We start from the raw sequence: 13,584 nt of genomic DNA, 5'->3' as shown, positions 1-13,584 counted from the left end.
ATCCTTACAAACTACAGTTTTACCATGAGCTCAGAACTACGGTCTTGTCATCGGTTTAGTTTTTTTTCCTAACAAAACTATAATATTGTTTTTTAACTAATTGAGAATTACTCGGCTATCGTTCCGTAACGCAGGCAGAGGCATCAACTAGTGCGTTCACAAATGGCATGAGTGACCCAACTAGTCATCAATTAAAAAAATAACTAGCCTTAAAGCCTACCGTGGTAAAACCAACGACGAACGCTTAAAAAGTTAATTCATGATATGTGAAGGGATGATTCATGTAAGTGGAAGTAAATTAAGAAAAAAAGAAAAAAACACCGACCAAAATGGCACACAGGTTTCCATGAATCAAATCATACAACACTTTTACTTGCTCCCCAAATCTAACTCTCCTTCGTCCTCTGTTGCGGGCGGTTGTAGGGCTTCTCCGTCACCATCACCATCACCATCACCATCACCATCGTAGGTAACTTTATACACTTGATCGTCTCATTCGAAGCCCTAGTTAATCAACACCGATTCATCTACATATCGTGTCTGTCTTTATCTCCTCTTCTTATTATTGCATTTTTATACATTCATTCATTCTCACATAGCTTCAGAGAAAGGTTTTCATTTTTAGCAGAGTGTCGGTGTACGTACACCAGACAAACCTAGGGCTAGGGTTTTGATGCGTTGTTTCAGATTGAGATTATTCGAGTATGGCCAACAACCATGGATCCAAGTTTGTCTCTGTCAATTTGAATAAATTGTATGGGCAGCCTTCTCATCATAATTATCACTCTCATACTGGCTCTTATGGACCACCCGGTGCTGGCCCGAACCGTGCCCGACCTGCCAGTGCAGGAGGAGGTGGGATGGTTGTTTTATCTAGAAACCGTCCTTTGCAGAAGGCTATGCCGAAATTATCTGTTCCGGCCCCCCTGAACTTGCCTTCGCTCAGAAAAGAATATGAGAAAACTGATTCGTCGGGTGCGGGGGGAGGGGGGCCAGGTGCTGCTGGTTCAGGGACTGGTTCAAGACCTTCTTCATCGGGTATGGGCTGGACTAAACCCGGAAATATCGCTTTGCAGGAGAAGGAGGTTGCTAGTGACACTCTGGTTTCGGAGAATGTGAATTACTCTTCTGCGAAGGGAAGTGGTGCTTACATGCCACCTTCAGCTAGGTTCGGAGGCGGAGATACGCCTTCCGCTAATCATTCACTGGTAGAAAAAGCCATGGTATTGAGGGGAGAAGACTTTCCTTCTTTACGCGCTGCCTTACCTTCTTCGTCCGCCCCTGCGCAAAAACAAAAGGAAGGATCTTTACAACCGGTGAAGAAATTTGTTAGCGAGGAGTCGTCCAATGATGTAAGAGATGCTTATCATTTTCACGCACCAGCTCCCATGCAATCATCCCATCGCATGGCAAACGATGTGAATGAAAGTCCAAGACCAAACCGTGCACGCTTGGATCATGCTCTGAAGCAAGAGGACCCTCTCTCATTCCTACGGCTGAATCCAAGGTCTGACTGGGCTGATGACGAGCGAGATACAGGCCACCGGTTTGCAGGCAGAGATCAAGACTTGCCAAAAAGTGAAGTTTATTGGGATAGAGATCTTGACGTGCCTAGAAACAGCATATTGCCTCAAAAACCATCTAGTAATATATCTGAAAGGAAGGGTGCCACCTCTCAAGTCCTTAAAGCTGAGCCTTACCGAGAAACTAACTCCTGGAGGAGTTCTATTCACAAAGAAAGACCTACTGGTGCCCATGCTATAAGTGACGGAACTGTGACAAACCATTTTAGCAACAGTAATACTCACCATGGTGTAGTGACAGAAAACCGGGACCCTGCATTTGTAAGAAGGGATACTGGGCAAGGGAGACACTGGAATCACAATGTCGAATATTCTAAGAGCAGAAATGAAGGTTACCAGAATTCTACAGGGTCAAAATCAGTTTTTTCGTTAGGTGGTAAATCTTCATTTTCAAAAAGTGAACGGACTTATTTAGATGATTCTTTTCAGAAAGACTTCAGCTCAAGCGTTTATGATGAAAGAGATCCGTTGACCGGAAACTTAGTTGGGGTGATGAAAAGAAAGAAGGGTGTGATTGAACAGACAGCTTTCCATGATCCTGTTAGGGAATCGTTTGAGGCTGAGCTTGAAAGAGTTCAGAAGATGCAGGAGATGGAAAGACAGAGGGCGGTTGAAGAACAAGAAAGAGCACTGGAACATGCAAGAAGAGAAGATGAAGAGAGACGAAGGGTAATATTGGAAGAAGAAGAAAGGCGAAGAAGAATGGAAGAGGAAGCGAAAGAAGCTGCTTGGAGAACAGAGCAAGAAAGATTAGACGCCATTCAGAAAGCCGAAGAGCAGAAAATTGCTAGAGAAGAAGAAAAAAGGAGGATGCTTCTAGAAGAAGAGAGGAGGAAACAAGCTGCCAAACAGAAGCTTCTAGATTTGGAAGCCAGGATGGCAAAACGAGGTGCTGAAGTTAGGAAAAGTGGTCCGGATGATGAAGTTCCGGTTGGTGGAAAAGACAGTGATGCCTCAATGGATTCAGATGTTGATAACTGGGAAGTTAATCAGAGAATGGTGGAGAGAATAACAACTTCAGCAAGTTCAGATTCATCTGCAATGGACCGACCCTTTGATCAGCCTCAGTTCTCTCGAGAAGCTTTATCCGTGGAAAGAGGAAAACCCGTAAATCCATGGAAAAGAGAAGCATTTGAAGTTGGAAGCAATTCATCCTTTTTACTTAACGATCAAGAAAACGGTCATCGTAGTCCGAGGAGAGAAGCACCTATTGGTGGGAAATCGTTTCCTAGGAAGGAGTTTTATGGAGGTGGTTACATGTCTTCGAGGTCTCCTGATACTGATAGACTTTCTCATCTGGGAGGTCGAGATCATAGGTCGAATTCTTTTGGGGATGGAGAATCTTATGGAAGAAACAGAGAAATCGAGTCCGAATTTTATGACAATGTTGGTGAGAATTATGGTGAAGCTGGCTGGGGGCAAGGGCATTCTCGTAGTGGCGCACGTTCTTATTCAGAGCGGTTGTATATGAATGCTGAGTCGGATAAGCTTTATTCATACGGGAGATCACGGTTTTCTATAAAACAACCACATGTTCTTCCCCCTCCCTCATCATCATCATCTGTTCTGAAATCTTCAGTGAGAGGGGAGAATACACTTTCTGCTCCGTCAAGTTCTCTAGAATCAACTGCAAGAACAGGGAACTACGGTGGTGGTCCTCAAGATAGTCTTCAACAGTCTGATGATCTTCAACAAGATATTATGGTAGGGAACCTGGAGAAAAACGACACATTAAGGTGCGATTCACAGTCATCTCTCTCGGTTTCAAGTCCACCTAGCTCGCCAATTCATCTGTCTCATGATGAGCTGGATGGTTCGTGTGGCTCCGTTACACCAATTGGAGGTGAACGGAAGGAAGTTGTGAATGATGAACCTGGAGAAGTGACAACAATGGCAGCGTCAAAGTCTGTATCAACTGATGAAGATGAAGAATGGAATATTGAGAATCATGGTGAGATGCAGGAACAAGAAGAGTATGATGAAGATGATGGTTATAGTGAAGAAGATGAAGTGCTTGAAGGACCTGATGTCAACGGGAATCTGACACAAGAATTTGAGAATTTGCAAATCGAAGAGAAAAATACCACTAATGTAATGGAAAATTTTGTTCTGGGATTTAATGAAGGCGTTGAAGTAAGAATTCCAGGTGATGAATTTGAGGAAGATTCAAAAGCTGTTGGAAATTCGGTTGATGTTGCGGAAGTTTCTGCTGGTGGTTTAGAAAAACAGGCAGCAGTTGAACATGAACAAACCCAAAATGCCACTTCATCTTCGGTTGAACATGAACATGTGTCTTCTTCAGGCCAGGCTACCTTACCTGTTCAACTACAGTTTGGGTTATTTTCTGGCCCAACTCTCATACCATCACCAGTTCCCGCCATACAAATCGGGTCTATTCAGATGCCTCTTCATTTTCCTCCACCTGCTGCTTTGTCAATGGGCCATGTACATCCGTCACAACGACCCCCTCTTTTCCAATTCGGTCAACTAAACTATTCATCTCCCATGACTCATCAACCGGTATCTCTTGTTCAGCCAAACTTTCACCACACCCAAACCCATTTTAATCAGTTATCTCAAGAAAATTCTTCTATCAACATGAAAAGTGACGCTGGTTCAGCTAATCTCTCGAATAATCAAAGTAATCTTTCCCATGCTTCTGATAACATAATTGCATCTAAACCAGTTATACAAACTGAGGAAAGGGGTCATGGCACAAGTAATAATGATTCTCGGTGTCTTTCTACTGACAAAAATGTACCATTGCTAAAGGCCCCAGGCCCATCAAATAGGGGGAAGAGAACTGTGTACCCACCACGAAACTCGGGTCCAAGATCATTTCAAGCTTACGAGCCCATGGGCTCTAACGAATTTCAGAGGAAACATCGGCGTCCAATCCAAAGAACCGAGTTTCGAGTCCGGGACAATACTAATAACTCAGGGTTTGATGACAAGCTAAATAATAGAGGTATGGGGACTTCTACAAGAAGTGGGTATATGCGTCAAACAGGTTCTACTACATTAAAGCGTGTAGTACATGAAGCTGGGATGAACAATGAAAGCAAGCCTGAGAAAGAAACTTTAATAACAAAAACTCAGACAGCCTCATCTTCTGCTGAAAGCAACCAACAGAGGGACATTGTTGAAGAAGATATTGATGCGCCTTTACAAAGTGGTGTTGTACGTGTGTTTAAGCAACCGGGCATTGAATGCTTAAGTGATGAAGATGACTTCATAGAAGTTAGGTCAAAACGACAGATGCTGAATGAGCGGCGAGAACAGAGAGAAAAAGAAAGTAAGGTAATGTCACGTGTTACAAAGGGTTTTAGTTTACTACAGTATTCAAATCAAATTTTTTTTTTTGTCTTTTTAAGGTTGTTTGGACATAGTCTAAATGTTCTTAAAATTTTCAGCAACCGCGAAAAGCTCGTGTTACTTCAACTGGTCATAAGAATAAACTTTCTGCATCATTGGCTGGTGAACCATCAAACAACAACCGACCTGACGTTGGCTTGGTGAAAAAAGAACACACTGTTGATTTTTCAACAATGGCTTCTCAACCGGTGGCACCAATTGGCACGGCTACTGTGGACAGTGATGTTCAGACGGAAATAAGATTGCATACTAGCAAGTATAATTTCTCTATAAGAACAGAAATTAGCATTGAAAGCTACATGAATTTTTATAGTTAACCTTATAACATCCCTCTACAGGACCCTCCAAAGCGGATCAGCATTATCTGGTGCTGCAGCAGATCATGATTCAAATCTTACGTTTCAGACTGAAAATAAAGTTGAAGAAAACGTTCAAACGTCTTTGGGCGACTGGGGTAATGCACGTTCGGATCAACAGGTGAAAGCTTTACCTCTTCTGTTTTTTTATCTTACATGGATTTCTGTAGATTTTTTAACTAGTGTTTTTTAACTACAGGTCCCCTTAACTCAGATACAACTTGACGAGGCGATGAAACCTTTAAGCTTCAATACGACACATATACCATCCATTGGCGATCATACCACATTGGTCAATGAACCCATTTTGTCATCTTCATCAATCTTGACAACGGGGAAATCAGTTTCATCTTCTTCAAGCCCAATCAATTCTCTGCTTGCTGGGGAAAAAATTCAGTTTGGTAAGCTTATGCTTCCTGAAACATTAGATTGATTTCGTATATTTAAATTATTATTATATATAACAAAAGAGGGTGCTTAGGAATAGTGAAAAACTTCTTTTAGCGATTAATTTTCGTTTACACTCCCTGATCTTTGATAAGTTTAACATTTCACCCCTTATCTTTAATAAAGTAATTTTTTTACCCATTCACTTCAGTTTAATCTTTGTTTACGCCCCTTGCACATTGCACTTTAGTTGATTTATATCCCCCCTACACTTTAGTTTATTTTTTGTTTACACCCATGCAATTTAGTTCGTTGATTTTTTTCCTTTTCCTTTACTGATTTACACCACAACCTCCAACTTTAAAAAAATTATTATTTTGAGTTTTTAATGAATTTTCTGTTACTTGAGTTCTTATGGGTTTTGTTTTTTATATCAACGCTCCACACGAGTTATTTTTATCTACATTCGATGTGAATTTTTGTAACGTTGTTTTTATACTCACTGGTTGCTATATACGTTTTTTTTTAAAGCGTTCGGTTTTTAATGGGTTTTGGCTTTTAAGGTTGTTTTCTATGTTTCAAACCTGCCACGGAGCGTGGGTGGTAACCCACTAGTTCTAATGATGTCATAATATCCTTCCATGAACAGGGGCAGTTACCTCCCCAACAATACTTGCTCCGAGTAGCTGTGTTGTTTCACATGGGATTGGGGCCTTCCATTCTGACGTTACTCAAACTACTCAAAATATTACAAAAGCAGAAAATGATGGTAATGTTTTCACAAGCAAAGACGCGCATCCCACAGAAGATTGCAAGGCTGAAGTAGAAGCTGCTGTGGCTGCTGTTGATACGGATGAGATTGTTAGCAATGGGTTGGGTCGCGTTTCAGTTTCAGGGACAGAAAGTTTTGGAGGTGCAGTTGAGGGTATCCAAGGAGGTAAATCAGATGTTCTTGCATTTTAGTAGTGTTATTTATTTTTGTATTTGTTTAAACTAGCAAAATATAACCCGCACGTTGTGGTGGGTTGTTTTCGAATACAATAATTTGTTTAATTTTAAATATTTTTGTAGGATTGGGTGGGGATCAACAATCTGGAAGTCAATCTAAGCCTGAGGAATCACTTAGTGTATCACTGCCTGCTGATCTATCCGTTGACACACCGCCAATATCTTTATGGCCACCGCTACCAAGTCCTCAGGGCTCATCACCCCAAATGCTATCTCATTACCATGGCCCCACACCTTCTCACTTCCCCTTCTATGATATGAACCATCCCATGATGAGTGCTCCCGTCTTTGCGTTTGGCTCACCTGACGAATCTGGCGGAACCCAGCCTCAATCTCAAAAGCCCACAGGGTCGGCAGGTTCACGGCATATTGGTGCCTGGCAAAACCATTCTGGTATGGACTCGTTTTATGGTCCCCCTGCTGGATTCACAGGTCCTTTTATCGGTTCACCTGGAGGTATTCCTGGTGTCCAGGCTCCACCGCACATGGTGGTTTATAACCATTATTCTCCGGTGGGGCAGTTTGGGCAGGTTGGTTTGAGCTTTATGGGTGCCGCATACATCCCATCAGGAAAACAACCTGATTGGAAACATGATCCAACATCTACTAGAAATGAAGACGGCGTGAGTTCCATGAATATGGTTTCTGGACCCCGCAACCCACCTAACATGCAGCAGCCACACGTCCAGCAGCATCTTGCCCCTGGTTCCCCGCTATTGCCCATGGGCTCACCTTTGACCATGTTCGATGTACCCCCGTTCCAGGTCAAACTTCCACCCTTATAAAAGTTATTATGTTATATATTTTTTTATAGTGATGGTAATTAAAAACCTTGGTTAAATATGTGAACCAGACTGCACCGGATATGTCGGTTCAAGCACGGTGGTCTCACGTACCAGCATCATCGCTTCATGCAGTTCCTATGCCACCACCATTACAGCAACAGGCAAAAGTCATGACTGGACCTTCTCAATTCAGCAGCCATGGAGGACGTCCTGTTGATCAGTCAACGTTTCCTCCCAATAGATTATCTGAACCTCAAGCATCGGGTCCCTCGGTGGTGTCTCCGGTTGTTAGAGATTCTACCATCACCCATTTCCCAGATGATCTTGGGTTGTTAGATTCATCTGGGCGGCCATCCATTTCTACCACATCTTCTCCTGTCACCGTAAGCCATAGCTCTTCAGCAACCGCCAAGATCGGAGAAGGGGGTGGTGTGGAATTTAAAAATCAACATCAACAGGATAAGAATAAAAACGGTAGTAATAATAATAATAATCATGGTGGTGGTTATGGATATCAACGAGGTGGTGGTCTGTCTCCGAAGAACAAATCCATGTGGTCCCACCGTAGGATAGGAAGATACATGGGGGCCGAAAAAAGCTTCCCGTCTACAACAAAAGTAAAGCAGATTTATGTGGCAAAACAGCCGACGGGATCATCTTCTACAGTGGGATGAACATTGGTGGGATGTTGATGGGAGATTTTTGTCTTTGTTTGATAGGGGTATTAGATTTATGACGCTGATGAATAGTATTTTTGGGTGATTGATGTATTGAAATTTTTGTTCAAAACCCTCCTGCTTGCCTGGAAATACAACCTTCAATTTGTTCCGGTATGTTTGTAACAGTATAACACCATAAGCATAACCCCAGAAATACAACATTACATTAGAAGACTGATGGTTATATGTTTGTTTTATCAGTCTAAAATAGTAAAATGTGTTGTGTTGTAAACTTTATGTATGCTATCATGTCTCGTGTTTATATAAATTATAGTAAAGTTAAATGAAGAATTACAACCTATAACAGGCATTCGTATAATAAATTAAATTTTAAATATGGTTAAATAGAAATAAAAATCTCCCAATGTTTCCACTTCGATTGGTAGACCTGTAAATGTATCGGACGACATGACTCTTTCTGATGTTGATGGAGCCGTTGAGGAGTTCGAGGTCGTTTGGGTCAAGTGGAACAAGTCTACGAGTCTTTAGTGTTAAGTGGTAGGTTGTTCATGAACTAAAGGTAACTAGTGGGATTCTTCGCATGATGTAGCGAGAATTCAATAACAAACCAAATATATACAATAGTATTAACCTAATTAAAAAAAGTTACAAACATAAAGTTGCGAGTTAAAAAGTTACGTGCGGTATGTATAGCAATGGTATGGGTGGTGAAGAAATTACCGAAACCGATTCTAGCAAATCTAAAACCGCTAGAATGAGTACCGGTACCGCTACCAATGCTCGGGTGGTATTGGTACGGTAAAAAATACGATATGAAAAAGTACTTTATTTTGAATTAACTTTGTTATCAATCAAATTTATATCAGATTATTGAGAAAAAAACCAAACACAACTGCTTATTTTTTTAGGTTACGAACGCTAGTTATTAAAGAAAAATAAATTAAACGGGCTAAAGATGCATATTATTTTAAAGGTTACAAACACTAGTATAAAGTGCGGAATAAAGACTTTTTTTTCGGAGAACAGCCGGGGGGCTTAACCGAACTTTCAAGGGGGAATCTAAAATTTGTTTAGGGTACAAAGGCAAACAAACAAAACAACCCGAAGTATGGGTCATGAGTGCTGGGTGTAAGTCTATACCTATATAGACTTAACATTTATATCGATCTTGAAGGCATCTTACACGTTTCTTAAAGGTCCAAAAATTAGGACTTATCATCCTAAAATATTGTAAACATGTTTTCACCACTTAGTTATGTATAGCATGGTACAATTAAGGTTGTGTTTAAGTTTACATAGATTTATATGGATCTTGAAGTCAACTTGCATGCTTCTTAAAAGGTCTATCAATTAAGACTTATCATCCTAAAATAATTTAAACATGTTTTCACCACTTAGTTATGTATAGCATGGTACAATTAACATGTTTCTACCGTGATCATAATCATTAGTGGACTGTTTTTATTTTTTGAAGAATAATCTAAGTGCTTAATCAAACTTTAAGGAGTCATAATTACCCAAAAACACTCTGGTAATAAAATTTATAAAACAAGCATGATGACACATTTCACACACCGACAAAGTTTAGCACAAAACCACTTTTAACTTTTGTTCAAAATCACATTTTGATGTGCATCTCATTTAAAAAGTTCATGTACTTATGTTTTAATCGAATATTATAGGCTTTGTCATGAATTTTCATTTTGAGTGAGTTTAAAATCACTTTTATAAATTCATAATTTTCAAACAAATTAACTCGTTTGCCACCAAATTCAACAAAATGAGTTTTATAACATTACAAACCAATTGGTTTCCAAACACTTGAGAAAGCCTTTTTTGAACATTTTTCAACAATCATTGGCAAATTTAGAGATCAATTTACAAAAGTTAGAATAGTGGTAAATTTAACTAAATATATAATTTTATGAATTCCAACAAATCAACTTTAACACTTAGATCCGGAAAACGTTTAACGGTGATATAAGACTATCTCCAATGTATCCGTTGGAGGATGCCCTTGAAGGCCTTTAGAAGCCCTTAGCAATGTGAGATTTTATCCTTAGATGCCCTTAGACTATCTCCAGTGCTACGTATGCTCTTAAACGTCCTTAGCTGACACGTCATGTGCTACGTCATATCCTTACAAATCCTTAAGAGACTCACATCCTAGGAATCAAAATCTGTGTGTGGGGTTTTTAAAATATAAAGAGTATAAAAAGTGGTTGTGAGTGAATGAGAGAAAAAATGTTACTATTCATCTGTCTATTTGGGGGATACTGTTCACCCACTATAATTTTTAATATATATTGAAAGTGGTTGTAAGTAAAGGAGAGAGAGAAATGTAATGATAAATGTAATGATAAATGTATAAAAATATTATTTAATTGAAAAGGAGAGAGAAAAAATATTTATTTTTAGTGGAAATATATTGATATATGAGTTGTTTTTTAGTGAAATGTATGTATATTTTTAGGGAGCTGGATGTGAATACTCTAAAACCCCTTATTTCATCTCTAACCATACAAATATCTTTACTTTTCTTAATTTCCACCTCATTACTTACCCACTACACACAATACTAGAATAAAACATTTTGTTCTTTTACTTTGGGCCCACTCACTTACATAAACAAAGCCCTTGTGGAAGGGTTTAGATGTTAAGGGAATCTATGGACAAAATCTCACAATGCTAAGGGCTTGTAAGGGCATTCAAGGACATCCCTCCGATGGATGCATTGGAGATAGTCTTAGCATCTAAAGTCCTTCCACAAGGGCTTTGTTTTTGTTGGTTTTTGTAAGTGAGTGGGCCCAAAGTAAAAGAACAAAATGTTTTATTTAAATATTGTGTATAATGGGTAGGTAATAAAGTGGAAATTTAGAAGGGTAAGAATATTTGTAGAGTTGGAAATGAAATAAGGGTTTTTAAGGATTTGTACGGATATGGTGTGACACATGACGTGGCAACTAAGGACATCTAAAGGCGTACGTAGTATTGGAGATAGTCTAACCACCCTTAGGGTTTGCAACGCCTTTTTGATAAAAACGACAGAAGCTAAAGGTAATCACGCAATCAATATCGAAATAGAAATCGAAGTTGTTCGGTTTTGATTAGAAGTTTAGGTCAATATCGTAGACACGCTATGTAATTTTTTTTATGGAGGCCCTATAAAATTGAGGGCCTGAAGACCTAGCTTGACTTTACTGGCCCATGGGCCGACCCTGTATACATGCTAACATCTCATGATGTAACTTAAAAGATAGTGACTTTGAACAGCGAGATGAAAATCGTAAAAACTGGGTACCGATACCGGTATCGAAAGTGCTCGATACGGTAGGGTATTCAAAGGTAAATCAAACTCAAAATACCAGTACGGTACCAAACCAAAAGTACCGATTCTGAAAAAGGTAAAAAGTGGATACTGAATTGGTACCGAAAATGACCCGATACGATACGGTTCGGTATCTCTACCCGGTGTTTCGATTTGAGTAGCATTTGCTCATCCCCGTTTTTAACACATCTCACCCGATTGGTGGAACGAGTGGCAGGCGGTTAAATTACGTTTTTTATTAACAAAAACTTTCAAGACAAGTTGTTTTAGAATCCAAACTTATTACAAGATGAAAACAAAATAAATCAAACATTTTTTTTAAAACTTATCGTAAACATAACACACTCAAACCGATATCTATTTAGTGTGGAAAGCTTCCATGCATAAAATCAAGTCCCTTCAAAGTTCAAACCTTTAGAAAACCTCTCGTAGCGCTTCAAGTACCCGGTTAGCAGTATCTGGCCCAAACATCCTCGGCAGACTCGAACCCAGTTCAAATTCAATGGTCTTTTTTTTACTCACTCCATCCCTCATTTTCAAATGAGCTCTCTCACTTTCACACACCACTCTCTCCCCAAATGGGCCAAAATCCAACCAAGTTTTCAACATTTCCTTGGCAATCGGGCTAACATGAGTTCTAACCATTTCTTCAACCCGATCGGACTCAATGCACGCCAAAACTGCAGTGGGAGAGAAAATAGAGCGGATGTAAAGAGACGATGAGACATAAGGTGTCACTCCTGCGAGCTTCTGGAAATGTTGCCTATGTCGGTCCAGTTTTGTGTCCTCATAGAACGTTTTGAGATAGTCGGGGTTCAACAGGATGTCTTTTCTTGGCGGCAAATCAAGAACAAGAATCATAGATGTTGGGGTGGTTTGGTACAGCTCCACCAATAAGTTGGGTGCGTCGGTTGATGAGTTTAGATAGGCCGACATGGTTGTGATGTTCAAGGCTCCACCTGATGGTAATTCGCAGTGTAGCCAACTTCCAAGTACGAAATCGACCTGGCAAAACCCAAGATTGATCGAAGAACTTGTATTGAGAAGGGAAAGATCATTACAAAACACTAAATTATTATGATAATAAAGTTACAAACCTGTATCATTTAGTTATTTGAACTAGTTATTTGAACAATGGTTTACAATTTAGAAAACTATCAATTAAACTACATATGTTATTGTGTTATTTGTAGCAATTAAATTTACACATGATTTACTCATACATTGTAGGTTGTTGAGACAACAAATAATAGACCAAACGTAGTAGCGAGGGTCGTTAGGCAGAAGGGTTAAAGGGTTTAACCTTGCCTAACGCAGGTCGTGGGGTCCCCCCACGTTTGCAAGACGTGAAAGGAGGTTCACTAGTTTGTTTTTCTTGTTTGAAGATCCAATTTTGAAGTGTTGTCCAGAAAAGGATGGAGGAACAAAAAGAATAAGTGTGAATTGAATGTGAGTGAGGGACACTTGCGTGAAGCAAGTGTACGATGTGAAGGACCAGAGTTTAAGGAAGCAAATCTGATCGGAATGTCCTCCCTCAGTAAATAAAGTGTCACTTATATAGGAGAAGACATCTCCCAAAGAGGCATTCATTTGACTAGTGAACTAGCTTGCAGCGAGGGGCTTACCCTTTCGGGGGGTTGAAGCCTTTTGACCCCTGGATAATAGCATGTGCTCTGTGGACCTGCGTTGCTTTTACGGCTGTGGTTGGTGAGACTGTTTTGGGGATGTGACTTGTTTACTGTTCCCGTATTACTTTACTCTATCTTCTCAGCTTTTTCAACCATTGAACCTTTTAACCTTTTGGGCGTTTACATATTTAGTCATTTTATTTAGTCTCGGGCTACCCCCGTCATCATAGGTCATATACATAAACAATATTTGTTCACACATATATATGTATGTAACTGATCGATCTACATCTATTTTTTATCTTTTAATTTCTGAAAAGATTAGAACATTAAAAGAATGAGCAAATCCTTTTTGAAAATGTTTTTTTAAGGTTTTCTAACACCAAGCGGTGTGGAGTGCAGGAAGGTGGTGTGGAGGCTTCTATCACGCTGGCATGTTATGGATCAGATTAAA

General features: G+C 39.8%; 2 protein-coding genes across 2 annotated transcripts; one reads left to right on the top strand and one right to left on the bottom strand.

The window, feature by feature from the left end:
• The first annotated feature begins 293 nt into the window (after nucleotides 1-293).
• Nucleotides 294-8,389, top strand: LOC110909124. The gene is made up of 7 exons (XM_022154130.2): nucleotides 294-4,883; nucleotides 4,997-5,214; nucleotides 5,297-5,435; nucleotides 5,514-5,715; nucleotides 6,351-6,638; nucleotides 6,773-7,473; nucleotides 7,563-8,389. Exons 1-7 carry the CDS (start codon nucleotides 705-707, stop codon nucleotides 8,166-8,168), a joined length of 6,333 nt encoding a protein of 2,110 aa, XP_022009822.1. The 5' UTR covers nucleotides 294-704; the 3' UTR covers nucleotides 8,169-8,389.
• A 3,527-nt stretch (nucleotides 8,390-11,916) lies between these two features.
• Nucleotides 11,917-12,438, bottom strand: LOC110909123 (red chlorophyll catabolite reductase, chloroplastic-like). Its single transcript, XM_035983092.1, has one exon. It carries the CDS (start codon nucleotides 12,436-12,438, stop codon nucleotides 11,917-11,919), a length of 522 nt encoding a protein of 173 aa, XP_035838985.1.
• Nucleotides 12,439-13,584: the final 1,146 nt, after the last annotated feature.

Source organism: Helianthus annuus, chromosome 14 (genome assembly GCF_002127325.2).
Source record: "Helianthus annuus cultivar XRQ/B chromosome 14, HanXRQr2.0-SUNRISE, whole genome shotgun sequence".
NCBI classification, from domain to species: domain Eukaryota; kingdom Viridiplantae; phylum Streptophyta; class Magnoliopsida; order Asterales; family Asteraceae; genus Helianthus; species Helianthus annuus.
Note: the sequence above shows the minus strand (reverse complement) of the source record. Positions and strands in the feature narration are given on the sequence as shown.